The 27210-nt window shown below is 40.7% G+C and overlaps 1 protein-coding gene across 2 annotated transcripts in view; it reads right to left on the bottom strand.

Annotated features, from left to right (window-relative positions):
• Positions 1–1614: 1614 nt before the first annotated feature.
• Positions 1615–27210, bottom strand: part of Slc1a1 (solute carrier family 1 member 1) — a 79316-nt gene continuing 53720 nt past the window's right edge. Inside the window, exons 3-12 of one of the 2 annotated variants that reach the window (XM_046420171.2) lie at positions 22998–23090; positions 21044–21158; positions 19623–19665; positions 18120–18215; positions 15286–15470; positions 13991–14098; positions 11940–12062; positions 11364–11558; positions 5860–5994; positions 1615–3790 (exon numbers count right to left, since the gene is read on the bottom strand). In XM_046420171.2, the coding sequence (XP_046276127.1) occupies positions 3544–3790; positions 5860–5994; positions 11364–11558; positions 11940–12062; positions 13991–14098; positions 15286–15470; positions 18120–18215; positions 19623–19665; positions 21044–21158; positions 22998–23090 (1340 nt within the window). In that variant the 3' untranslated portion in view covers positions 1615–3543. The remainder of the gene's footprint in view (positions 3791–5859; positions 5995–11363; positions 11559–11939; positions 12063–13990; positions 14099–15285; positions 15471–18119; positions 18216–19622; positions 19666–21043; positions 21159–22997; positions 23091–27210) is intronic. The other variant, XM_046420172.2, reaches the window with a different exon arrangement.

Below are 27210 nucleotides of genomic sequence, written 5' to 3'. Positions count from 1 at the left end.
GATGATGTGGTATATAATGGCAGGAACACATGGCAGAGGAGGCTACTCACCTCATGGTGGCTATGAAGCAAAAAGAGAGACAAGGGTCCAGGGTCCCAATATCCCCTTCAAGGGCATGTTCTCAATGACCTAACTTCTTCCCACAAGGCTCCACCTCCTAAAGTGCCATAGGCTGGTGAACAAACCTTCAGCGAATGGACGTTTGGGGGACACATCCAACAACAGCATATCTCTATGGATCACCCACGTAAATGGGGGAGGAGGGAAAGGGTGTAGGCTATTTTTTCTCCAGGGGCTGGCATAAGGGGTAAGATACTAACAGGGTCTCTGCTAAATACATCCCATACATTTTCTCATTAATACTTAAAGCAATCTCCTGAGGCAAGGATTGTCATTCTTATTACATAGAAGAAGAAATCAAGTCTTAGATTATTAGCAAGGGTCCCAAAGGTGACATGGCATCACAACTGCATCATGCCTACCCATTGTGTTTCAGTTTGTTGCTGGGCAGTTAAATTCAGAAAATCAGTCCTGTTGCATGGCATCTTCTAGCACTCTTCCAAGCCTCCTCAGGACCATTGCTTGTCTCCTCTTGTGGCAGGGAAAATTCTTAAACATCTGTAAAGCCAACACCACTGCTGGCCTACTGTTCTATTATAAGCCAAATACATTCCCCTTAGCTATTCTTAGAGGTGTTTTTTGTTTGTTTGTTTTTGTTTTGTAGATGGACACAATACCTTTTATTTTATTTATTTATTTTATGTGGTGCTGAGGATTATACCCTTACACATGCTAGGCAAGATCTCTACCACTGAGCTACAACTCCAGCCCTAGAGGTATTTTTTAAATAAAAGTCCTTGTACCCAGAGGGCTTCCAAATATTTGTTGAAAAAAAAATAACCATTTTCCAGAGCTAATAAAAACATCCTCTGTCCCTGAGTATACTCTGGGCAAGATCAAAATCATATGGAGGTCCTCTGCTCAGGTGCACCAATTCTTCCAAACAAATCTCTCTGAGGACTTGTGTTGTTGGGTATTCCCCGCATGATGCAATCAAAAGAAACATTCCTGATTTCCTTTGGCCAGATAGTGATAAGCATTCATACACTGTCTTCTTTCAGTGGGGCCCAAGGCTCTGTCTTTACCTTTGATGTCTATCATGAGTCCACCATGTCCTACAGAACACAGTCATGACTCAAGTGTTCCACACAGGACAGTGCCATCCCTTCAAAGAGCACTCTCAGCCCAGCCTTTAGCTGGGTTGTATTAATCATATTTCAGATGGCAGGACTGGTTCTTCCTTGAAACCAAGTCACCATCCTCTTGAGATAAGCCTGTCTCCTATTAATTTCCAACAAAGGTCTATTTACATCTCTGTCACAAAATATGAGCATAGCTGTTCATAATGGCACTGTATTTCAACTATGTAACACTCACTGGTTCACATGAAGGTTATATTTTCTCAGGTCAGGCTTTTTCATTTTGGGGTTGTTTAAAGGTTTTGAAAACAATATACTGTGTACAATCTGACTCAGCTGGCCACATCTCCACCTTCCCACATCCACCCGGGTAAGATAAAAGAACAGATACAAGGAAGGAGGAAAAGGCCAGGAAGAAAGAATGAAGGAAATGTTTATTGAGACTGAAATGGAACACTGTTTCTTCTATGAGTTAACAGCACAGTGTGTTAAGAGGCTGGTTACAAACTCCAAAACAAAGATGACCCATAGTTCATGAAGAGCTCTGCCAACTCTGGTGCCACTAATTGGAGCCACCTGATAAGAGGATAGAACCATTCAGTCCAAAAATACATTACTGATTCAACTCCATTTATATTTAGATTTAATTCCTATTAACAGTACCAATATTTGCATTTTAAAATTCACACTGAGTTTCACTTTGATGTTTACATGGCAATTTCAGTATTATTTTCTTGTAGATTTCAGGTACAGGTGGTCAATACTATTTACTTTTCTGCTATCTTTGGCACAATCTCTGGTTTCTAAAATATAAAAGTACAGGTTTAGGTTGGCTACACAATATTGCAAAACATGACTATTTGGGATCTATCTCCATGTAAGTACAAGTTCATGTTAAGCATTATTTACAAGATGGGATCTGAAGTACAGACTCTAATAAGCTATCTTCCTTCATTAGCAGAAGAATGACAAGTAGAGAATTTTAATGAGCAGGGCCAAGATTACTAGTTAGAACAGTCCTCTCTGGAGGAGGAGACAAGTGTTGGAGGAGGAGACAAGTGTCAGAGGACGGAACAATTTCCCCTGAACCATTTATGTTGTGGGATTGATTTTGCAAGAATCCAGGGTAGGGATGGCTGTTTTAGGCAATGTGTCTTGTTCAACTTCTGGAATCTACATTAAAATACAACTTAGCTGGTAGCTCGCCATTGTTGTCTGGGCCCTGATGGATTAAAAAAAAATCCAAGGGCAGCAAAATACTGGCCTCTTTAAGTGGGTGTGAGTGAACTTGGAAGGATGAAGCTTTCCAGTCAGATCCAAGCAAGTCTAGCCTTCTGGGAAAACACCTTTGCACATCATCTTGTAGAGGGATGGTGTGGATTTCCTCCAGAAAACGCAAAAAGTCTGCGAACTGTAAATGAATGGCTATGCCACCCTGGAGTATCACCATAGTACATCTCTGCTTTAGGGCTGACACACAGATGTGAAGTGATCAAACAACATGATTTCTCATTCTAGTGCTCCTGAGAAAGGAGTTCTGATAAGCTGTGAAGCAGACCTGGGTTGGAATTGTGGTTATTCAAGTACAAGGAGAGTTCCTTATTTCACATTGACAGTTTAATCCTGATCTCTGTCTTGTAAATTATATGAAAATAATAAATATATACATATATATAGTTCTATACTGAACACTGGGTTAACAGTTACCAGCGTCCCAATACAGTACATTGAATAAAGAACCCTTCTCCCTAAATGCTATGCCCATGTTAAAGTTAAAACTGTTATTGCAGAACTGTGCTGGTCTGTTTTGTTTTGTCTTCCAAAACAGTGTCTTTGAAACTGGCTGGAGATGAGTTCAAAATGGACAATTTGGCACACTGACCAGGTGGGGTTGTTCAGATGCATTAGAATCTATAAAAAGTGAGAAGTCAAAGGAAATCCATGCCAATAGAAAGTCTGAGTAAAAATTTGTAACCAATGACAGAAATTTTTAAAAACCCCAAATCACTGATTATGCATGAGAAAGCAATCTCTCTTCCACATCTGTTACCTAATTCTAAAAAGTTATTACTTCATATACTTCCAAACTTTGTTTTATAGAAATTTTCAAACCCAGATAACACAACTTTCTTTTAATCAATTTCCTTTTATCTTACCCCAACCCCAAATCCCAAAACCCAGAGAACAAAGGCTATGAAGCCAAATATAGAAAATAATCTGGAGGTCTGTTTATCAAACTACATGTACAATTGACCATTAGCGTTTCTCTTCATGTTTGAATTCGCTAAGAGATGACTCTCATGGAGATGTCCTTCATCACTCCAGTCATCTGAAGCCAAGGGCTCTAGAACTGTGAGGTCTGGGTGAAAGAGATAGTGTCGGACTTGTCCACTGCGAAGCCTCCATTGACATAGGACTTCTTAGTATCTGAGTCTTCATTATCCAGTATTGTGGATTCCAAGGCAAAGGGATTCACAATGTTGACTTCGGATGAAACATCCATCTGCTCCAGCTCCTTCTTAGAGAGCTTTTCTACAATGCCAGTCCCAAATGCATCACCGAGGACATTGACCATGGTCCTGAACCGGTCCCTGGGGAAGAGACAGGAAAGTCAGGCAGAGGGCTCAGATTTCACTTTCCTTCATCACGGACAGGACAAAGGAAAGGACTGATATGTTTGGTTAAGATTTAAATCAATACAGAAAATTCTGTCTTCATGGCTGGCTGGCTGGAGGTGCCTCACAGGCCTGGGGCAGAAGGGTATTCTAAAGCCACAGAAAGAACAAACAGGCTCCACTGGGTCTGTGCTCCCAATAGGTAGCAATGTCTTCCCTAAATCTCCTAAAGTTCTCTTTTCTTCTTCCAAAGAAATATGAATACAGTCTCCACAGAGATGTTTGGAGGACTGAGGGAAACTCATGATTTATCCAGATTAAATGCAACTGACATTATGGGTTCTCTTTTGGCTAAGTGAGAGAACTTATGCCTCTCTCTCTCTCTCTCTCTCTCTTTTACTTTTTCCTTTCCTGGTGTATTTGTTTCTTTACCAAATGAATCTTGTTCTATGAGTAAGCTACCAGGAACATGGCAGAGCACAGGTTCAGAAAATACAGGTCAGCCCAGGAATGGATTCTCCTTGAGGCAACTGCAGCCAGTCCTAACTTCTGGACAGCCTAGTGAAGAGGCTGATGGCAGGTCAGTCTGAAGACAAGGCCTACTGGGGAGGGGAGTATCCATTTTGACACTGGAGCTTTGATGGCAGGAAATGTGTACATAGGTATTCCTGTGAAAATGATACCCGTGGGAAGGAAAAGGCCACAAGTGTCTACACATATCCACTCTGCATGCCATTCTGCTATTTAGAGCAAGGCCAGGGATTGAAATGGCCCTAGTTTCTTTCTATCCCATGACTTCAGATTGGATTTTTGGTTCATCTGGCTATCATGACAGTGAAGGTCCCTGGTTTCAGGAAGAACTAGGGGAAGGAGAAGAGGGTAAATCCATCATCACCAATGGAAGGAAAAACTAAAGCTTACCTCAGTGGTATGGTATTTTTGCAAGAAGGGCACCATTTCAGTTGGCTTATTAAGGCCTGGTGAATGTTGAGGGGACTGTGTATGGGACAGCTTCCAGGCTAGATGCAGGGTTTGGGACATACCTAGAATGTCTCTGCTTCCTTTCCTCCATCTCACCTGCAACCTACAAACCATGCAGCACTGGACTTCCCCGTCAACCCCACTGGCTCTAAGTTAAAGGTTCAATGTGGAGATTACACTTACCCTGAGGGTCAGGGGATGGAGCCAGACCTAGGTGCTGGAAGTGGACAACCAGGATAAGTCCCAGAGCCAGGCTAGTTCCAACTTTAACTTTGGAATCACAGAAGGCCCATTCTCACTCTCATGCTCTGCTGTATTTGTGTGTGTGTGTGTGTGTGTGTGTGGGAGAGAGAGAGAGAGAGAGAGAGAGAGAGAGAGAGAGAGAGAGAGAGAGAGAGAGAGAGAAGTTGTTTGGGGCCTTAATTCATCTGAATTGTAGCAATAAAATTTGCCATATTTTGAGTATGTACTGTCTATTAGATGTGATTCTAGACACTCAATTCACATGAACTCACTTGGTCAATGGCAGAATTTCTCCTGTCTCACAGATAATGCAAATGGCTCTCAGAGAGGTTAGGGAACTTGCTTAAGCTCAAAAGCTAATAAGACATCGGATGAGGATTCAAACCCAAGTCAAGCTTACCCCAAAGTCTTTGCTCACACAATTGCCCCTGTCATCTCCAAAGATGCTTGATAAGATGCACAGATTTTAAACCAGGACATGGTGCCATATCAGGTTAGGAGAAGCCAGGATGGACAGGGGCCTTTTCCTGGCTTCTTCACCATTTTATCCTATGTTTATCTTCTTCCACACCCAGCTTCTAATCTTGAGTATCACTGGTATAATGAGATAATGGGGCTTACTGGCTTTTTAAAATCACTATTTAAAGTTAGGAGGAGTTAATTTTTAATCATGTTATCAGATAGCCTGGTCAGAGGGAAATTAAAGCAGCAACAGATGGCTCATTAGGCAATCTAAGCAGGGATGATGGCAGCCTGCAGACTGTGAATGGTAGGAAGCTGCCTGCTCATCTGGCTGAGGCAGAGCATTTATTCCAACTCACAGGAGCCAGTCGACAGCGACGATCAGGGTGACATCCTCGGCAGGCAGGCCCACAGCACTCAGCACGATCACCATGGTCACCAGGCCAGCCTGGGGCACACCAGCAGCTCCGATGCTTGCAGCTGTGGCTGTGATGCTGTAGTCAAAACACACCAGCAGAGAGGAGTTAGACCCAATTTCTCCACTTAATGTCCCTGGTCTGAAATGGTCTCCGTGGGTGTTACTGCTCTGCCCTGAAATTGGGCAGGCAGAATCTGTTATCTGTTAAGCACCAGCTCTGCCTCATTATAGGATGAGTGCTGCAGGGGACTGAGAGAAGCATGATGCCAGGTTCTGACAGGAGGAGATATGGCAAGGACATATAGAAGAACTGCTTGAGTGGCAGCAAAAATGAGCCTGAGAGTTATTCAAGAGGAGGGCAAGAGTTTACCAACAGGGGCGTTTATAGAAGGTTTTATCTATCTACCCATGCATCCACCCAAAGTTCCAAGTACCTCTCCGTCTGCTGTCTTCCTCCCTTCTACTCACCTTCCCAGTCATTTACTGAATATCTAATGTGTTCCAGGAATTTAAGTTGCCTTGAAGGATTAGTACAGGTAGTAGCAGGGTAGATGGACAAAGGCATTTTGAGTGCAGCAAAGGAATGAGCAATTGTTAAGCAGGTTTTATGCACTTTATGGACATCACAAGACTCTTGTCTCTCAGAGGTTTCAGGGCACTGAATTGAGAAAGACCAAGACTCCTGTCCAAAGTACAAGAATTTATTCCTGACTGCTCCTTTTGCCAGTGGATGCTCTTTGTGCAAAAAGAAGCGAGATCTGGAATCCAGAAAAGGCAGGGAAATGAACTTTATTACTATGTATTTAAAAAGATCTCTCTTGGGAATATATGCGGTACTAGGGGTTTTTCATCAGCAGCATCTTTCATATTTTAATTGGATCATTGTGGAGGAAATCAAGGCTCACCATGCCCTGAAAAGTCCCTTAGTTTGGATGAGCATGAGAGCACAGCCACAACACTTTCTGGAGACATGGTCTTGCCCTTGAGCCAATGAACTGCTGCCAAGAAGTCACTGGGTGGAAAGATAAAAATATAGGAACTGCAATTTAAACCAGAAGAATCCCGAATTTAATCTACAAACCCATATTCTAGTGAGCTCTAAAGTCTCAGTTCTTAGGCAACTGATTCTACTGCCCATTCATCTGCCTAGTGATAAGCTGTCAGGGTTTAAGGAGTGGTTAAATGCAGTCCAGAGTTTTTTGATGATTATGTTATTCCCTCAGTGGCTATGGCCCCCAATTTGTGGGGCTGTACCAATTTCTCTAAAAGTTTCAAGCTTTGCATAATTCTTTAGATCTGTTCTGACCTAAGTACTCTTTGGAAAACCCAATTTTATTTCAATGCTGGTTGAATTGAATGAATCAATGGGTTTTATTTGTCAGAAGTGATTTGTGCCCAGACCCTCTGATCCCTCTTGGAAGCCTCAACATGTTATTGTTAACCAAGTCCCTATAGCCTGAGGCTGGACTGGAAACTCAAAATCCACTGAGCCAAAGAAAACTCTGCCCTTGAGCCTTCACGTTGTTTGCTAAATGTCAGCAGTCTGACTGGCTTTGGTCTGAAATTTGGAACTATACATAACTATAAGCAGGAAAAATATAAAATTCTATTCCTGCTATTTGAACATATACTACTTTGGCTGAGAGGACTTTCATTCTCTAAGGTACAAAGTTCTTTCCTAGCACCGAGGTTTAGTTTTAAGGACAGGCCATTTTTTAACTCAGTCCAACATGATTGCAGGTTGGGTGTGAATTGTAGTGAATAAAGGTTTGGGAATCAGACACACCTGGGTTATACTTCTGGCTCTGCCATTTTACTCACAGTTTTAATGGGCAGGTTACTTCTCTGAATCTAAATTCCTTGACAGTACTATGATGCTGCTCTGAAGATGAATCCGGGCAAATCATCTGGGATAGTAGATTTATAACATGCCATTTCTGCTGCTAATTTTTCAGCCTCTGTTGTTGCCACTGCTAGCACTAATAATAATGTCACTATGACGACAAGCAAAAACACAGGTTGAGCATCCCTAATCTGAAAAATCCAACATCTAAATGCTCCAGGATTTGAAACTTCATTTGATCACTGACACGATGCCACAAGTAGAAAATTCCACACCTGATCTCATATGAGGGGTCACAGTCAAAACACAGGCACAAAAAAATACTGTGAATATTTATAAGGTATACATGAAACTTCATGAAGTTTGTGTTTGGACACTGGTTTACTCCTAAGCTATCTCATTATGTATATGAAAATATTTCAAACTCCCAAATCCCAAACACTTCCGGTCCCAAGCAGTTTTGACAAAGGATATTCCACCTGTGCTATTATAACAAACGCAACTACTACTATTGGTACTTTTTTCTTGTGAGCCTTTCTAGGCCCCCAATCCTGTAATTATCTGTTTTTATAAGATAATTTATCCTATTTTCAATCAGTTATAGCCTGTGATAAGTGAATATTAGATAAAAAGATACCACAAAACGATGGTATCTATGTTATTTGATGTTCATCCCACAAAAAGAAATGTACTGTGTATGGGTCTAAAAGTTTTTAACCATTAGCCATGTGAGCTATAACTGTAACCTATAAAGTTAAAGCTAACTTTTATTTGCCAGGTAGAGCCAGAGAGGACCTTTTAAGTCAATGATTACTTTGGACTTCACAGTTGTTATGGTTCTGAGACACTAGTTATCAGCAAGTCTGACTAAAGATTTGCCAGAACAGGGAGGGAGGTTTTAATGTGATTTTGCTAGTTAGCTTCTTAGGCACACAGTTGATTCCTCTAGCAGACAGGTTTTAAAAAAATGTTAGAAAGATCTATAAAATGTATGACTAAGGAAGAGGGAGAGGATTCATTAAAAAGTGGCCAGTAACACTTGAGAGCCACCACCTCCTACAACCACTCCTTGGAGCCGTTTAGTGCAAACTCTTGATTCCCCAGGCCAGGCTGAGGGAGATGGGGAAAAACACTTGGAAATGTAAAAGCAGCAACTGCTGAAGCACAGGGGGCAGGAACTTTCTCTGGCATGACTGAAGGTCTTAATTTAACACAGTCTCTGCTGTTGTAAGTACAGGACTTTACTGAAGCTCTTTTGGCACAGCCTTCTTTTTTCTTTTTTTTTTTTTTGTTTAAGATGGCCTTCACATGTGCTAGGCAAGTGCTCCACCACTGAGCTACAACCTCGGCCCCTGGCACAGCCTTCTTTAGCCACTCACACTTCATAGATTATGCAGCATTTGTATACTACCTCCTACTCCCACAAGCTGATGTGCTAAATGATATATATATTTTAGTACTTTTTTAGTTGTAGATGGACACGATGCCTTTATTTTTGTTTATTTATTTTATGTGGTGCTGAGGATCAAACCCAGTGCCTCACCTGTGCTAGGAGAGCACTCTACCACTGAGCCACAATCCAAGCCCCTCCAAATGATACATTTTGCACTTGTTTTCAGTGAATTTCAGGCAAATAGCAATAGTTTATAGGGTTGAGGAGGAGGTTTTTAAAAATGTACTAAATTAGAACATTGTCAGTTAATGAACTCCTTATCCATAGAATTTATGTCTATGTTGTGGACACAACAGTTAATTAACTCTAAAAGGTTGAGAGTCAATCCTGAGTGGGCCTAGGGACTAAGTTTCATATTACAAACTGAACTAAATGGTTACCTCTAATCCAAGCCTGTCGCTCCACTCCGACATACTGCTGTCCAAAAGAACTTTTGGCAGTGATGGAATTGTAATACAGCTGTGCTATTTAATTCAGTCAGCCATTGGCCACACATGACTGGTAACAACCATATTGGTCCTAAAGAAACAACTCAAGATTTACTAATGATATTTCTACTACCTGATTGAGCAGACAGACTATTTTGGTTCTCATTCGATGAGAATTCTCTTTAGCATCTGACTCTGTGAATCATTTTCAACCTTGAAAAATCTTCTTTGGGTTTTCATGATAACATGATTCTTGGCTCTCTCCCATCACTCTGTTCCTTCCCACTCTCTCTCTCTTGAATTCTCCCTTTTTTTGTCTGCGTCTAATATTAGAATTTTCCAAGGCTCAGCCCTAATTGTCTTCTCTATATACTCTCCCTATGCAATGCCTTCCATTCCTAACATTTATGTGCTCCCTGTGTAGGCACTAAGCATTTTCTATGCATCATCCTACTTCATCATTACTACTTGAATAAATTGTAGGCACTATTATTATCATTTTACAGGTGAGAAAACAAGAAAGCTTAGAGAAATCAAGTCTTTTGCCTGCGGTCACAACTAATCATAGTGTCGCTGAGATTTGAACAGACACCTGACTTGTGACCTACTTGTTTGATGACCACCATTACGATGATTGCCCTGACTTCCATTTCTCAGTCCAGACCTGTATTTCTCACTGTATATTTCCTTAAAATCTTAAAGGCTTTCAAATTCAATGTGTCAAAATATAAACTCTTTATTTTCTCCTTATTCTTGTTTCTCTCATGCTAGTCCCTGTTATGATAAGCCCCATCCATCAATCCAGAACCATCCATCAAACCTGGGAGTCATACTAGTCTCCCTCTGAATCCAACTGATAACTCTTCAATTTATTAGCTCCTTTCCATCCCCAGTGTACTCAGTGCCTTGTTGTAGGCCTTTTAAGACCTTACTTAGACCGCTCCAAATGGCCTCTAACTGGTCTTCTAGCTTGGGGTCCCTGTCTCCATCCAATCCATCCACTGCATTGGCAGTTACCTATCTAAAATGCAAATCTGTTCATAATATTATAAACGATCTAAGACCCTTCTATGAGCATTCCATACAAAGCCTTTCATCAGATAACCCCTTTCTCCTCATCCTTTCATGTTTTTCATGTTATACTCCTTATGTCAGCCACACCAAATAATCTGTACTCAGTAACTAGGTCATGGCTATATCACAATTCCTGAATAAACTATTTTTGCTACCCAAAGCTCTAAAGTGTCTTTCTTCACCTAAATTCTTACTCCTCATCTCATATTCAGCTACATTTCCCCCTCTTCCAGGAAGCCTTCCCCCACCTTCCCAGGTAGAGCTGATCCTTCTTTCTTTGGTACCCTCTGTAACCACCACAGCAAGTTCTGGATAACTGCTATCACAGATATCAGCTCTCACTTGGTTACCTATTCCCCATCCACCAAGGGCCCTTAGAAAGCAGAGACTAGACTTTATTCAACCTTGAGTCTTTGGTGCCCCCTCTGTGCCTACTTTGAACTGAGCACAGAGTGGTGCTCTGGCTAGCCAGACCCTGAAACAGAAATCTTGTATACCACAAGTCCACTACTTATACTTCATCTTGGGAAGAAACTTGGTAGGCCAAGAAAAAACATCACTGGGCCATTCTTGATCTCCCTTCATAGACCATTTTACTTGAGGCAATTCCTATAACAGTGATGCAAAAGAGTGACACCAGGCCCCACCTGATAGTGATGATCTGCCCAATGCCCAAGTCTAAGTCATTCAACTGCGCAATAAACACAGCTGCCACTGCTTCATAGAGTGCAGTCCCATCCATGTTGATTGTGGCACCAACGGGCAACACAAATCTAGTGATCCTCTTGTCCACCTGGTTTTTTTCTTCGGCACAGCGGAAGGTGACAGGCAGTGTGGCTGAACTGTGTGATATAGAGAGAAAAGAACTTATGGTCTTAGGATGGTGGTGCTCAATCCCCACCTGAAAAGACACATCTCTTCCACAAAAGTAAAGAAAGGACCTAAAACAGGTTGGTATTGTGGCCAGTCCAGGGATCCGAAGGTGCTGTGTCCACCACTGCCCCCAGTGATTCTAGAACTCCTCCCTGGCTGCAGGCCATGCTGAGGGCAGGAGATATTCAACAGTGTGAAGAAATATGGTGAGGATGGGGCACAGAATATGGAAGTCAACTCTCAAGTTAAAGGTAGGTACAAAAAACACAGGCTGGAGTCTGCTCCATCAAGTGAGGGTTGAGCTAGTAAAGTGTGGCCTGAGGCTTCTTCTAGAAACCTCTTATAGTTACCTGGAAGAGATCATGAGAGCTGTCAGGAGAGCCTGGGCCATACCCATGGCAAATCGGAAAGGGTTCTTCCGGACGACTATGAAATATATCAGTGGGAGAATTACAATGGAGTGGATGGCAAGCCTGTAAACAAGAGGGAAAAGTTTCAAAGATAATACTCTCTTACTTCACTCTTTTTTTCAAATAGTTTTTAAAAAGTATGACGTTGTTCAGCTTTCCTAAAGACCCAATGAGAAAATGAGAAGTTGCCTAGGAAATATATGTTCCCATGCTGCAGATGAGGATGTAGGGGCCTATTCAGTAAATGAAGCATCTGGTCAAAGTTAATGACAAATTCAGTAGCCGAATATAAATTTCAGAGCTCACAGAACAGAGTTATATCATGCTGAAATGCTCCTGTCTGTGTGATTCCTGGTTTTGAATTATGACTTCTCTAAGACTCAGCTAAATTTCCCCCTCCTTCAGGAAACATCCAGTTACTTTCCCAGGAAAAGCTTACCCTTTCTTACTTGGCACTCTCTTTATCCCCTACTGTGATACCTCATTATAGCCCTTGTCACAGTCTCTACCTTCTCTGTCCCCTGGGCTCTGCAGTTATTTTGCTGGATGGTACTCACTGTGTAAGAGGGCGTTCAGAGTGGCTATAAGGAAAAAGTCCCTCTTCTTCCACAGTTGTACTTTAGGACTGGCCCCCTTTACTAGCCTTACCTTCTCAAATTGTACCTTATTTTACATGGAAATAAATAGCGTACCCAAAATAGGGGGCTTCAGAAATGAGACTCATTTGATGGATGGCATGCATGTGTAAGTGGCAACCTAAGAATTTACAGATCAGTTATACAAGGTTGAAATGATAAGAAATGGGCACTGCAAATACCAATCCTGGAAGTTTGGAGAGAGGGTCTTCTCAATACAGAGCTTATACCTAAGAACTGTGAATTCTTATCTAGGACTTTTAGTTTTCTGTTAGAAGCCTAGAGAAGGCAAGAGAAAAGAAACCAGCATAACTCCATTAAGAAATGGCTTAGTGTCACAAGCCTCAGTTACATCACTGCCAAGAGTTTGATCCTGGTCCTGCATGTTTCAGCGGTCCCAGAGCAAGGCTGGCCTCTGGTGAGGCCAAGGCCCTGCCTCCCTGACCTCTGTGGCCTGGAGATTTGACACTGATCCCCACACTATAGGAACCCAGGCTGCTTCTGTGTTAGCTGACAGGGCTGTGCTTTTGGCAAACACAGATTATGAACCAAAAGCTGTGCAATGGAAACCCCAAGGCAATTGAGTTCCAAAAGGTGAGCCAATTCCTCAAGTTGGGTGTTTGACCTGTGAGAGTCAAATCAATGTCATTTCCTCATTCCCTTGCTCCATATGTTTTAGCATATATGAAGTATCTTGCTCTTGGATGGGTGTTTGGGGGCACCCTCTGTAATCTACCCCACTGCATTTCTTCTCAAGGAACCATACCAATATCCCCACTCCCTTCCTATTTGTGGCTTCTAAAAAGCCCCACATGATTCCAACTAGCCTGACGATTTCCCCATCACCATCCCCAATACACTGAGGACTCAGGGCAGGGAGTAGCTACCAGCCTCAGTGACAGCATTTGAACCAACCTGTTCTCCTGCTCCTACTTGCTCTGATTTAATTTCATTTAGGCCCTTCTTAATTTCTTTCTACTTCAGGGTATGTGGGGGGCAATTCCTACCTGCTCGGTTAGTTTATGTTCTTGAGAAAGTAATGGGCAGGAGACAGCCAAAAGAGGCTACGAGTGGGTTTCTCTCTTGTTTTAAAAATGATTTAAACACAACCAATAAAGGCAGTGGTAAAGCCTGGTCCAGGCTGTTCTGCCAAAAGCTGGCAATTAGCACAGTGTGATCCACCTACAGTACAGCTGTTAAAGGGCAGCCCTGCTCACTGCTCTCTTATCTCTAAACTATCTTTTCCTGTACTTATGAGAGAAGCCGACCTTAACCAACCAAACCCCAGTCTCTCTGCAGCAATCCTATTGAACCCAGTTGAAGGTTCTGTTTTTTTTTCTCTTGAATCAGACATACCCACTCAGGACAGTAGCCATGTAAAGACCCAGCTTGCGGAATATTTCCCAGTCTTCAACTTCTATGATCTTCCCAGCAATCAGGAACAAAATACCAAGTGGCATGTAACTAGAAAGTAAGCACAACAAAGACCCAATTCCATCACTAGGGTTTTCTCAGGCTGGGATTATTGGGGAGGAAACAAGCCAGTGCATGCACCCCAGCTTGCAACTGGAAGTACAGAAGACATGGTTGCAGGACAGCAAGTGCTCATCTTCGAGTCCTGGGCAGACTAATGGCTCTAGTTTCCAGTACCTGCAAGCAAGCACCTTGCACTCTACCCACCCAAACTACTGCAAGGGTATTTTGCAAATATGACATAAATATGCAGTGAGATTGGTGCATACCCCATACCGTATACACCCCCACATCCTACTGATTGTCACATCTGCTTAGCTCATTTGAGCTCCACTCATCCCTACAAAATAAGGATGCTAAGCTCTTTCTAGCCATGGCATCTCATTTCTCAGGTGCCAGCAATTGAAGCAACAGTAATAACAGTGGAAGTGGTCACCATATGTCTATTTGTGGAGCTCTCATTAGATCTTGTGTTGGGGAAAGTATTTTACATGCATCATCTCACTTAATGTTCTTCCAACCCTGAGGTTAGGTTTTATTACTTTTTTTTTAACAGATAATAAAGCTGAGGGTTTTACAGGATTAAGTGGCTTGCCTGTCTGTTATTACTGAACACTTTACATCACTGTCAATGTCCTTTGGGGTTAAATAATGTTGAACCAATTCCATGTGAGATACATGAGGCAGAGATCTCCCAGGAAATGTGGACTTTCTGGCATCTCAGTGACAGGGCAGATACTTAGGTGGTGTCTCTGGGATGCTCAGATGGCAGTTTTCCTTTGAGTGAGCTAGTGGCCCTGCTGTAGCATTTTTGATGTTTTGAACCTCATTTCTGCATGGGGCCTAAGAAGGAAAGCACCCTGAAAGCACCCTCTGTTCTGATCTGCGAGGAGCTCTTCCAGATCATCCCTTTAGGAGCACTTCTCACCTGAGTGTTGGTTGGGTGCAAGATGACCTGCCAGGACTTTGAGGGAAAAGACAGTGGCTGATAGCTAGACATTTATTAATGAACTACCTACTGATGAGTATATGGAGCTATTTCATACTCCAGTGTCTTGATTTCTAATGTCTCCATCTCCAAGAGGAGACGAGTTGAGGAACATAAGCCTCATCTTTCTAATTTTGAGGATACAGAGTTTTTAGGAGAAGCAAAATGGTCTCAAATAGTGTCTGCTCACCACATAATGATCTGAACAATTTTCATGGTTGCGTCACTCAAGGCGTTGAAGAAATCCACCAGAATCTGTCCCTTTTCTCCCATTTTTCCAATGACAAGTCCGAAGACGAGGCAAAAGATAATCAAGCCTAGAACATTTATGCCATCTGAATACATGCCCACGATTCTGTATTCCTTTGTTTTGTTCTGTGGATCAAAACAAAGAAAATATATTGATACATGATGATAATCACAGTGATCTATTAGAGTCGATAATACTTTAGGAAATATAATAATTATTAAAAACCCTACACAAGTATCAAATCCCCTCCCCCAATGAAATTTAAAGTCCCCCCTTTTATTTTTTTTTTAATATTAAAGCCTGACTATACAGCTTAGTCTTTTATTTATTTATTTTTTTATGTGGTGCTGAGGATAAAACCCAGTGCCTCACACGTGCGGGGTGAGCGCTCTACCACTGAGCTACAGCCCCAGCCCCCCTCCCTTTTCTTAACAAGTCCATATTTTAATATTTTTTCTGAAGATTTATAATTCTATTTTTTTTAATTTTTGTTATAAATTTTAGAATCAGAGCACTTTTCAGGGTTATTTAAACTACTAGCTACATTTGGAGTTCGTTTTTAAAGAAAGATGGGAATTAATAACACAGGAAGCACAAACTACCATCTGTTTTATCCTGATAATGAAGCACAGGAACATTTTTCACTGTCTCTGTTCTTGTATGACCAACAGGATTTTAGAGATAGATATAAAATTAGCCAGATACCTACTACAATGAGCCATTTCTTCAATTTATCCTGAGTAAAAATACCCTGAGATTCACTGAGAGAAAACATAATCTGACTGGTGCAAACCAGGGTGATAAAGAATTAGCTTAACAAGCCACTGGGGTATCAGTCATTTCTTATTTATGATGCAACAAATATTTATGGAGCAGCTAGAGTGTTCTAACTGCATTGGCTATAGTGCAAGGCCTTAAAATTCAGCTGGAGAGATGAGACCAACTGTGAGAAACATGAGCCAATAGCAAAATGGTGTGTAATTAAAGACATAGCCAAGCTATGAGTTACAAGAATCACACAGAGACTGGGACATGAATGAGGACTTCGAGGTTAGGGAAAGCTAAGTTTGAGGAGTAGGCAGCCAGGAGACAAAGTATGTTCCAGAAAAAATGGTACGCACAGGCAAAAATCATGGCATATGGGCCTTTGTAACTTGCTTGGATAATAATTCTTACATAACTGTTCCTATGGCTGACACCCTAACTTAAACCTCTCTGTTGGATGACCCTAAAAGAACCAGTTCTTCTCCATTGTAATATCCATCACTCTTCGCATGAGGACAGATGCAGTATCTGCCTTTTTACTATTATAATCCCAAGGCCCAGCAGGGCCTGGCATATGGAAGGTGCTCAGAAAAATACTTTGGAAGCACATCAAAAGGCAGGAATAAGGGGTAAGTGAGGAGGCAGATCTGGATAGAAGAGAGGAGGCTGTTGGGAAGAAAGCTAGGAAGACTCCAGAGAAGTCAGGTCATGGAGGCCCTCTACCCAAAGCCCAAGAAGCTAAGGCTTTCTGAAGTAGGAAGCAAGGAGCCATCCGTTGTCTACTTAATTTGAATTCTTAAATATATGGAATATTTCTCTTTTCCTTAAATCTTTCCTTTTTATGTGAAGGCAGAGGACATTCAGGAGATGTCTATTAGAGGCCTACAAAGGTATCAATTCAGGACCATACATTCCAGTTCTGAAATCCCTAAAGATCTTAAAGTCCATTGATCTAATTGGTAAGTTTATAGAAAACTCTGGGTGACAAAACCTATTCTGAACAGAGATGAGGCTACTGATAATCTGTTTCTCTGACTTTACAGAGTATCCACGTGTTTGTTACAGAAATATTGATGATGTTTGATTCTCTGGAGTGTTGCTGCAATCTCACAGATGTTACTTATCATACAGTGTATATATTGTATAACCCTTCTAAAGTCTTAAAAGCTTTGGAATTAGAATCATTTCTGGGTAGAAAGATTTGGACATGGAACTGTGGGTCTGTATCCTGTGTTTATATAGCTTTATAAAACTAAATCAGTCCTCAAGGTACCCAATTGTAAAAGGTGTCAAAAATTCAGTGGCAACAAGCCTCATTCTTTTCCCTATGTATACAGTTGAAACCCTTTGTTCTTACTAGTTTTTATGTAGTATAGTTCCCCCCCACACACCAACATACTGAGTTAGCAAACGCTGAATGATTGCTACTAGTCACATCAAACAATCAATAGGTGACATTTTTATGCGGGTTTCTGCTTAAAAACATCTCATTTAATATATACTGCTGATTCATTGACATTGAACTCATGACCAACAGCACTATTACTCCTGCCTGAATGAAGATTCTTTAACACACATATTTTCTCCTTAAGACACATCACAGCCTTCTTGTGTTTAGGAACCCTTAAAGAGTACTTTAGTACTTTGTTTCTGTTCACATTAAATAGTGAAATCACCATGAAAAAGCACAAAAATGGAAAAAAATGGCACTAAATGCATCACAAGATGGACATTTGCTTACAGAGTGAGAGCCAAAAGTAGGCAGGTCCAGCCTAGTCCAGCCTCACCTGGGAACATACACAGTGGGCGACTCAAATTTTGTGCTGCTTTTTGCCAATGACTATGAATGTGCCATGAATATTGATTTGGGGGTCACAAGTAAGTTCGCAAAAAGGAGAATTCACAAATGTGGATTCTGTGAATAACAAAGACTGACTATCTTTCATCTTCTGCTCACTCATGAGTGGCATCTGCCTACTGGGGGAAAAAAGCAGGTGACAGAATGGTACCTCAGAAGCTGTGGACATCATGGTGGTGACAGGCTCCTCTGTCATGTTCCTCTGGGGATCACTGGGGGGCTTTACTTCTTCACGCTTGGTTTTGTACTGCATATTGGAGAAAAACAAAGACAAGCAAACAAATAAGATTTTTAGCATCTTTGATGCTACACCATAGGAATAAGTTATTTTTGCCAAACAAGTACCTCCAAAGAGTTCTACCTTCAGTGCTTCTGTTGCTTCTAGTTTTTGATAAAACCACCCATGAGGTTTTATAACTAAAAATGGATTGAGAAATCCAAATCCCTGACTCCCACAACCACCATTCAATAATGTCAGAACGTTCTTTCACTTTCATAATAAGGACAAAATCAATGGAGAAATAATGTGAAAGAAAGGATGTTTTCTCCACAGGCGCTTTCACAGAAAGACCCAATAGGGATTCCTATCACTTTTGCTTTTATTAATTAATTTTTTTAATTGGAAAAAAATACCTCATCACTTTGGTAAAAGTAGTCCCCAGGACTTTAATAAATATCCAGAAAGTTTTAACAAGATAGTTGCATCCAAATCAACAGTCCCTTTAGGGCTATTCAGTGAGTGAGATTTCTGTTTCCTTCAGTTCTGTTTGGATCTGTGGAGCTTTGACACAGAGGTTTAAGAAAGAGCTAGTATATTATTACACCAGGCGCAAATGTCCCTCCTACAGGGCTCTGCCAACACTGAGAACCTTACAAATGACCACTGTGGCTGATCTGCAAAGGCACCCCTGAAATAGAGGTGGTTCTGTGCCCCATGGAGGTTGGCAGGGAGCAATATAATTGCCATTTTTGTTGGTATACACAGAAGTTTCTGTTCATGTAATTTATGTAAATGAATACAGCAGTTTGTGATAGACTCAGCTGTCTTGACAAATGGAAGAAAAAGACTTGTCCATGGAGTGAAGAGATGTCAAACTTTCCTAGAGGGGGGAAAAAAACCCCTATGGCTTTGTTACATTGCTCTCCAGAGTATGGGCAATGGACATATAATGGTTAAATAAAAGAAATAATCTCAGGAATTCTAGCTATGTCATGTGTGTTAGATACAGATTGCCAACACCAGAGCAGCAAGAAAGAAGAGATAGAAAGCTCTTTTTCTAACCATTGCACTGCATCAACAGACAGTTCACATTTCTTTACAAAAGTAACATGATTCTCCAGAATAGGTACTGAAGGCCACATTTTAAGCCACTCATTGTTTGAAAGATTACTAATTGCTCCATTTGAGCCCTTTTGAGGGAAACTGCATACGGGAAAAGGAAGCAGTGTAAATTATGACATGCATTTGACTGTTGGTTTGAAAGCAAGGATACAAAACAGAAAAGCCACTGAAACTCTTCATTCACAGGTGCACTGCCCACTGCCAGGTTTGATGGGATTACTTCCATTTCTTGGATCATAGAAGGAAAAAAAAATATCTTAACTGGTAATGGAAAGAAGAGAGAAACTCAAGGGTAAAAGTCATTAATATTACCTGCTGAAAACAGGCTTGGACAAGGTTCTCAGGGAACATATTCCTGTTGGAGACATGAAAAGCAGTATTATAGGATGGCAAAAAAGTGTTTTTTTTTTTTTTATCATACTCAAATACATTGATAAAAAATGAGTGTAAGATAGAATGAGTACTCTGATTTCTCCTCTGGCCTCTCTTTTGAAAAACACTTCCTTGTAATAAGATTTCTTTCTTGTTTGCCGAGCCTTAACTGAGTATAGAATGTTCTCCTAATCAAATGTCACTTAACCAGTTCACTGAGTAACAACAGTTGAGGAGCCCAGTGAAAAGCTGGCAGGTAGATACTTGTAGTTGAGAGACAATTCTTTAATTTTCTGCACATTTCAGTTTTCATACATGCGACAATATTTCTACTAATAATCTGTTCCCAAATTCTTTATGCCAATTGCAAATATTATTGTAATTATTGAATTAAATGTTAAAGCATTGAAATATGGCTGTGAAAAAGACAGTGTGGTTTCTATTAAAAACCAAGCTGAATGCCTGGAATCTCAATAGAGGCCAATGACTAAAATTTTCACTATTAAATTTGATATGAGGAGACAACTTAAATAAAAAGAAAAAGTGGAATGATTTGGCACTTGACTTTCTTTGCAATTTTGAAGGGTTTGGGTTGCTTCACTCTATAGAAACTCAACCTGGAAATTGTAAAAGATGCATTTATAAGGGCACCATACGCAACAGAAATTATGAAAATACAATGAAGTGATACATTGAAACAAAGACTGTGACCCTACATCAAAAAAATTGGTGAATAAATGCTTTTAACTTTTAGGTAGGAAAAAATATGTAATACAGCTCCTATAACTTTTTTTTTTTTGTGTGTGTGTGTGGGGGGGGGGGTGTTGCTGGGGATTGAACCCATGGCCTTGTGCATGCTAGACAAATACTTTTATCACAGTGTCACACCCAGCTCTCCTAGAACACCTTTTGTGAATCTCTGATTTAATTGCTACTTTAAATCGACAAACCTATTTCTGGCTCTGTTTTAGATAAGAGGATTTTTCCTGTACAGTTAAAAAAATGTATTTTTCCAAGTGTGAGGTTTTCTCCCTACAATTAAAAACAATGTGTATCTCCAAGAGTGCTACGGACTGAACATACAACCCAGTCCGACATCTTTATACAATAAAGATACTTTCTGCATCTCTGTCCATCCTAAATCATTACAGAGGACACTGTTGCTTCTAATCCTCTTGGAACCATGACCAGCAAGCAGTAATTACTTGCCATGTAATTTGTGGGGTCCAAGGTAAAATGAAGATGCATAATAATTTTAAAAATTACTAAAAATGTCAAGATAGAAGAGCATTAAAGCATGCACATGGCCTTGGCCTCCTGTAACTACACAGCTGGCACAACCAGGAAGCTAAGACTCTCACCTGATCAGGTCTAACATGGCATCTACTGTGCTGACTTCCGGGGTGCTCCCCATCCTGTCGATTTCAGACACCTTCTGGGTGACACCAGGCTTGATGCTCACCACCAGCACAATACCTATGATCAAGGACAGTATCCACAATGCATTAAGAAACTTCCGGGCCATGTGTGGTGGCATACGCCTGTAATTCCTGTAACTTGAGAAGCAGAGGCAGGAGGATCACAAGTTCAAAGCCTGCCTCAGGAACTTAACAAGCCCCAAAGCAACTTAAGTCAGACCCTGTGTCAAAATAAAAAATAAAAAGGGCTGGGGATGTAGCTCAGTGGTTAAGTGCCCCTGGGTTTAATCCCTGGTACCAAAAATGTGAAAATAAAAAATAAAGAATCTTCCAGAACATTTGGCATCCTGGTGCATTCTTCTAACACTGTAATGAGGAGACCTGAAATTAACCAAATGCTGAGACATTCGTGGCTTCCTTAATTACTTCCCCATTGAAATTCATAAGCAGAAGGAATTCTGCGCCCTCCCCCCCCCTTTAAGCATCTAAGAATTGCTTCTGGAAATACCTATTGATGAGAATTCTTTTCTTTTCTTCAATTCATGAGATCAACCTAGGCAGGTGTGCGGGTGAAGGTACTTCATTTCCTGGCCCAGGGAACCTGTTGATATCTTTTGTAATTTAGCCCACAGACACTCGTCATTCTGCAGGTCATACAGAACAAGCTTTGTCTTGTCTACCTTCTTTACCAAAGGCCTTGGAAGAACTAGAATGCTGTATTGTGGGTGAGTGTCATTCAGGGGTGGAATGGAGAATAGATAGACAGGAACTGCAGGGAGGGAAGGTGCTTCATGCTGTAAGGAAGACCTGTCTGCATGCTAGGTCATCTAAAAGCACCATTGTGATCTCTGGAAATAATGGGTTTCTGTCTCTCAAAGTGTCTAGCAGAAATGGGAGGTTGTAGAAGAGACCAAGGCATTGAGGGATGTTTGACTAAAAGACAGAGAGGAAGAAAAGATATTTCCATGCCTTTCTTGCTCCTTTCCCAAGAGGAGGAAGTACTAACGGGACTTTGGAGTGTAGAATGGGTCAGTTTTGCTTGTAGGACCAGTCGCTGGGCAGTAAGAGGGCTGTGGATCTTTTCTTTATGGCCCACTTTCCCCTGTCAGGGCTGCAGAAGGGATATATACCCAGTTAATTATAAGGCAATATCTTGCTTTTTTTCTGCTATTTTTTCTTTGTGCTGGATCCCCTTAAAGAGATACAGCTTTGGTTTAGGGCTGGGCTCAGGCCCTCCTAAGACCCTCAGCCTAATACCACTAAAACTTCCCCATATCCCACCTCTTACCCATTCACTGAATCAAGGCTGTAAGGATCAGGCTGGCTGCAACATCTGAGAACATTTCCTTCCTTTCTTCCCACTCTGGGCACCCTTCTTAAAATGTCATGCTAGGTCACAAAAGATCTTGAAGCTATAAGAATAGCTCTTCCTTTATTAAAACTTTCTCTTTCTCCCTTGTACAAGTGGGATTTATACTTAGCAATACTGTTAGCTGTTAGCATTTGGTAAAATGTGAAATGCACTGAAATCCTACCTTTCTGGAAATATGTATCATTATACTCAGTACCACTATTATAGATTAATTATCCAGTTTAAGATTACATAAGCTCTTGGCTTCACTTTCTTCAACCAATGACCCTGATAAGGTATGGAACTGTCATCCACTTCCTTTTTCTTAGTAGAGACTCTAATAAGCAGTACCATGTCTAAAATTATGTCAGCATTGCATTGCCTTCACATAACAGGTGCAATGTAGACTTCAAAGCAAAAAGTTCCAGGGCAGTTTGATATATTACTTTCTGATTTAAAATAATCTTCATTTTTAACACTCCAACTACTTTTTGGATGAAAAGTCACAATTGTATAGGGGAATAAGGATTCAGAAATAAACATTACCTAGAATTACAGCAATGATGGTGGTACAGAAATAATATACTACAGCACGCAGTCCAATTTTTCCAGATACACTGGAGTCCAGTGCAGCAACACCTGGAAGGAGAGGAGGGAAAGGTCAAATTCACTCATTTTTAAAAGACAGAATTCCAGCTGGGCCTATAATCCCAGCAACTCCGGAGGCTGAGACAGAAGGATCATGAGTTCAAAGACAGCCTCAGCAAAAGGTGAGGCACTAAACAACTCAGTGAGACCCTGTCTCTAAATAAATTACAAAATAGGGCTGGCCATGTGGCTCAGTGGTTGAGTGCCCCTGAGTTCAATCCCCAGTAACACCCCCCACGCCCCAAAAAAGACAGAATTCCAGGATTGGTGATTCAATTCTTAGGGTGTGAAATGAGGAGCTGAGAGGCCCATCTCACACAGTCAGTTTGGATAAGACACAATGGGCAAAAGAAGCACTTAAAAATTCCCAAGCTAAAAATTAAGAAATAGAGACCCTGGGCAGGCTAACAGCTTTGGTCTCTGTTGTTCTTAAGGGCAGTTATGAAGCAATTACAAGGAGTATCTCTTCTGCAAGTGCTCTAAGAACCTTACCAGGATTTGCATATTATGTCACTCAATATCCTTTATGATAAACTGATAAAACTTTCCTGGAATTCCATACTAAGGTAACAATTTATCTTGAAGAACTGAGACAGTACTCTTTATCGCTTAATAAGAATCATGGGTGTCATGATTATTTTCCTGTCTGTCTTTTCTGTCAGGAAGCTCAGTCAAGTGAAAAAGTAACATTTATGTGTGATTATAAAAGGAATGCATAATCATTACAATTAACTAGAACAAAAATAAAGATGAAATTAAAAGACTTTATCTAACCCAACCACAGTTAATAAGCCAGTGAATTTTTCTCCAATATTTTTTTCCTTGATATTTTTAACCCACTGTCTTCTTAATTTTGTATTATAAGCATTCTCTCTCATTGTTACAAACTTACCCTACTGATAATCTTAATGGCTACATAATCTCCCTGGATCCTAATGTACTAAATCATCATTCACTTATTGCTAGATCTTTAGACTGTCTCAGATCCTGATTCAATAATAATTCTTGGTAATTTCATTATCCATCCTTTTCCTAACATATTTCCTTCCTCTTTTCATGATTTTCAAATTGCTGCTAGTTGAGCAACTTTATGAGATGCCTTAAAATTTCTGTTTGAAAAAGGCACAGGTTCTGTTTCCAAAGGCACAGGTGATTTAAGAGACTTATGGCCACATCATTGGATCCAGTTTCAAATAGTCTTGGGATACCAAGAGGAGTGTTGCCTAAATTTAAGGGGAGTTTCTGGAATGCCAAGGACAGCTATATTAGAGGTGGAAGGTATATATCTCTGCTTGCTAGAAACCTTTGCCCTCCATCAAAAATGCTTGTATCGCTGGAGTTGTGGCTTAGTAGTAGAGCACTTGCCTAGCATCTGTGAGGCACTGGGTTCAATCCTCAGCACCACATAAAAATAAATAAATAAAAATGCTTGTATAAATGAGGTCAAATGATGCTCTCTAAATGGACTTCTATGAGGGGGATGGGAAAAATTGAGAAACAACCAAAGCAAGCTGTCATTTAAGATTTCAGACTTTAACCTACATAAGTTCTAAAATGAAGATCACGTTTTTGAGTCAAATTATCATCATAGAAAATTATTTTGCATTTTCAACACTTATGAGTTTTCCTATAACTGTTTGCAAAGCCCTAAGTACAGGGTAACAGGAAAAAAGAAGAGGTTGTCACAAGGCAATCCCCAGGGAAAGGTAGTAAACCTGTATGGCTAACAGGATGCTCAGGCAGCTTTTATGGTTTCCCCTCCCACTATAAAAGGCTTACCCTTTCTTTTAAGTGACTGGGGGATTATGCTCCTCACATGTAATGGTACATACGTGACAGTTAGGAAAAATCTGCAAGGACAGTATCACCGTTATGATGACAGATCTAAGTCATTTCTCCCTTTACACACCCTATTCCTTGGGTTTGATTACTCTTCTGGAAGTTAATATTTTGAGAGAGGGAGCCCTGGCCTCTTTAGCAGTTACCCAGGAAGTTGTTAAAGGGCCATTCAGCAACCTCCAGGACAAGGTTGTGCAATCACAAATGACAGGCATGTTAAAGAGTCACATCCTAGAATATCCTTGATGATAGAGTCTATTCTCCTTGTTTGGGAAAAATGGAATTTGGTGTGCTGAGGGGAACTTCTTTCCTGACAGTAAGGCATTGAAAAATAACACTTATGCAAAGAACAACAATAATAAGCTGAAGGCCACAATTCACAAAAGAACCAACAATCTCATTTTTAATTTAGATCTCTCTAATAAATAGCAAACAATAATGTAAATATGTTTGTTATTTTATGATTTTTTTTAATACTGTACGATTATAAAATGTGCCTATTTCATTTTAGAGCTCAGTCTATTATTTTGACAATTATAATTATTTACAAAAATAAGGGCAGGTTAAAAAGAAACAAGAAACTCACCACTTTAACACAATCCTATGTAAACTACAGAAGCACCTGTAATCCCGACTTCATGTAGGATGTATTTTCAGATATACTGTCCTTCTTTGGTAGATGTCCAATTTAAGCATGTACCAGCCCCTAAAGGGCCAATAAGTGACAGATTCACAGGGTAGTTATGGAACGGTTCCCTGGTATGTATTTGGTACCCTCTCAGGACTTTATTCCAGCAGTGAAACAAATTAAATCTATGTGGGTAATTGTTCCCAGCATATGTTAATATGTCTTAATTTGTCTTAATGATTTGGCCATGGGCTGGTGCTTCCGATTGTACGTCAGGACTCAGCTGGCAATAAAAGCCTTCAGAATAATAAGCTTCTTGGTGGAAATATCTAGGCAAATACCTCCTGGAGCAGTCAATCAGCTCCTCTCAGCAGGAGCACGGCAACTATCTTGTAGTCACTGTTAGTAAGGACTTGACTTCCCATTCCTCTCATCTATCTCATGCCTCCAGTATTCCTGGATATAGCAGAAAACTCTGTACTTTTCTACACTCTTACAGTTACACTTCTACTTCTCTAGTCATCAGTATTGGTTGTGGGCCAGAGCAGCACGCCAAATCCAGACTCTTGGATGATTTATAATGCATTCTTGGGGATATGGTGACTAGCACTGTAGAGGGAAGGGACATATACAAGGAAAACAGCCTAGCCTTTGAAACCCTATATAATAGAACATTACAGAACTTAATAACTATGAATGTCGGTCTGCATGGTCTGAACACCCCACCTGCCAACAATGATGGTGATGATGATGATGATGATAATTATAACAAAAATGATAATAATGATGGCAGAAGCCACTATACGGACTGCATATTACTCAGTCAAGTCCTTTAATTCACATTGTAATCCTAAGAGACAGGCATTATTATTATCCTCTTTACAGAGGAGAAAGTTGTGGCTGAGAAAGGCTAAGCAATCACCATGAATATAAAGCTGAGGAGGTCAGTGGTGAAGCTGGGATCCCAGTCCTGGTTTGACCCCGAAGACCATATTCTTAACCACTATGCCACTGTGGTTTCATTCATGTGCTGCAAAATTCTAGACTGGTGCTATCCAGTGTTACTTCCTGGGATGTGGAGATGCTCTGTATTTGTGCCATCCATTGAAGTAGCCACATACTACATAAGGCTAGTGAGCAATTGAAAAGTGGCTACTATGCCTGAGGAATTGTATTTCAATTTTAATTTAAATTAATTTCAACTTAAATAGCCACATACAACTAATAGTTATCACATTAGACAGCTCAATCTTTAGACCTTACTGGAGTGTTCAGCATTTAGTGGGTGCTCAACAATACTGAATGAACAGCTCAAGTTTAACTCCATTATGAAAACTGGTGAAGCCTCCTGACCTTGCCAACATAGGGGCAGGGAGAGGAAGAGATAAGGCACAATCTCTGGGCACATGGTGCCATATTGCTCCAAAGCCTGATGCTTATTCTTCTCTGGGTCTCCAGAACATTCAATAAAGTACTTTATGAATGTTTTCATGTCAAACTTTCCACATGGTGGGGAGAGCTACACTTTTTATAGGTCATCTTCCTTTTATCAACTGAGTCCATTCTAAAAGTCTATTTGTGTGTCAGAAAAGTAGAACTCAGCAGGTAGCCTCCTTAGAATCACTTGTACATAGTGGTTAGGTT

Source organism: Marmota monax, unplaced genomic scaffold (assembly GCF_021218885.2).
Source record: "Marmota monax isolate L192 unplaced genomic scaffold, Marmota_monax_Labrador192_F-V1.1 WCK01_AAM20220418_F8-fsc00277, whole genome shotgun sequence".
Taxonomy (NCBI): domain Eukaryota; kingdom Metazoa; phylum Chordata; class Mammalia; order Rodentia; family Sciuridae; genus Marmota; species Marmota monax.
This window is presented reverse-complemented; position numbering and strand designations above follow the sequence as displayed.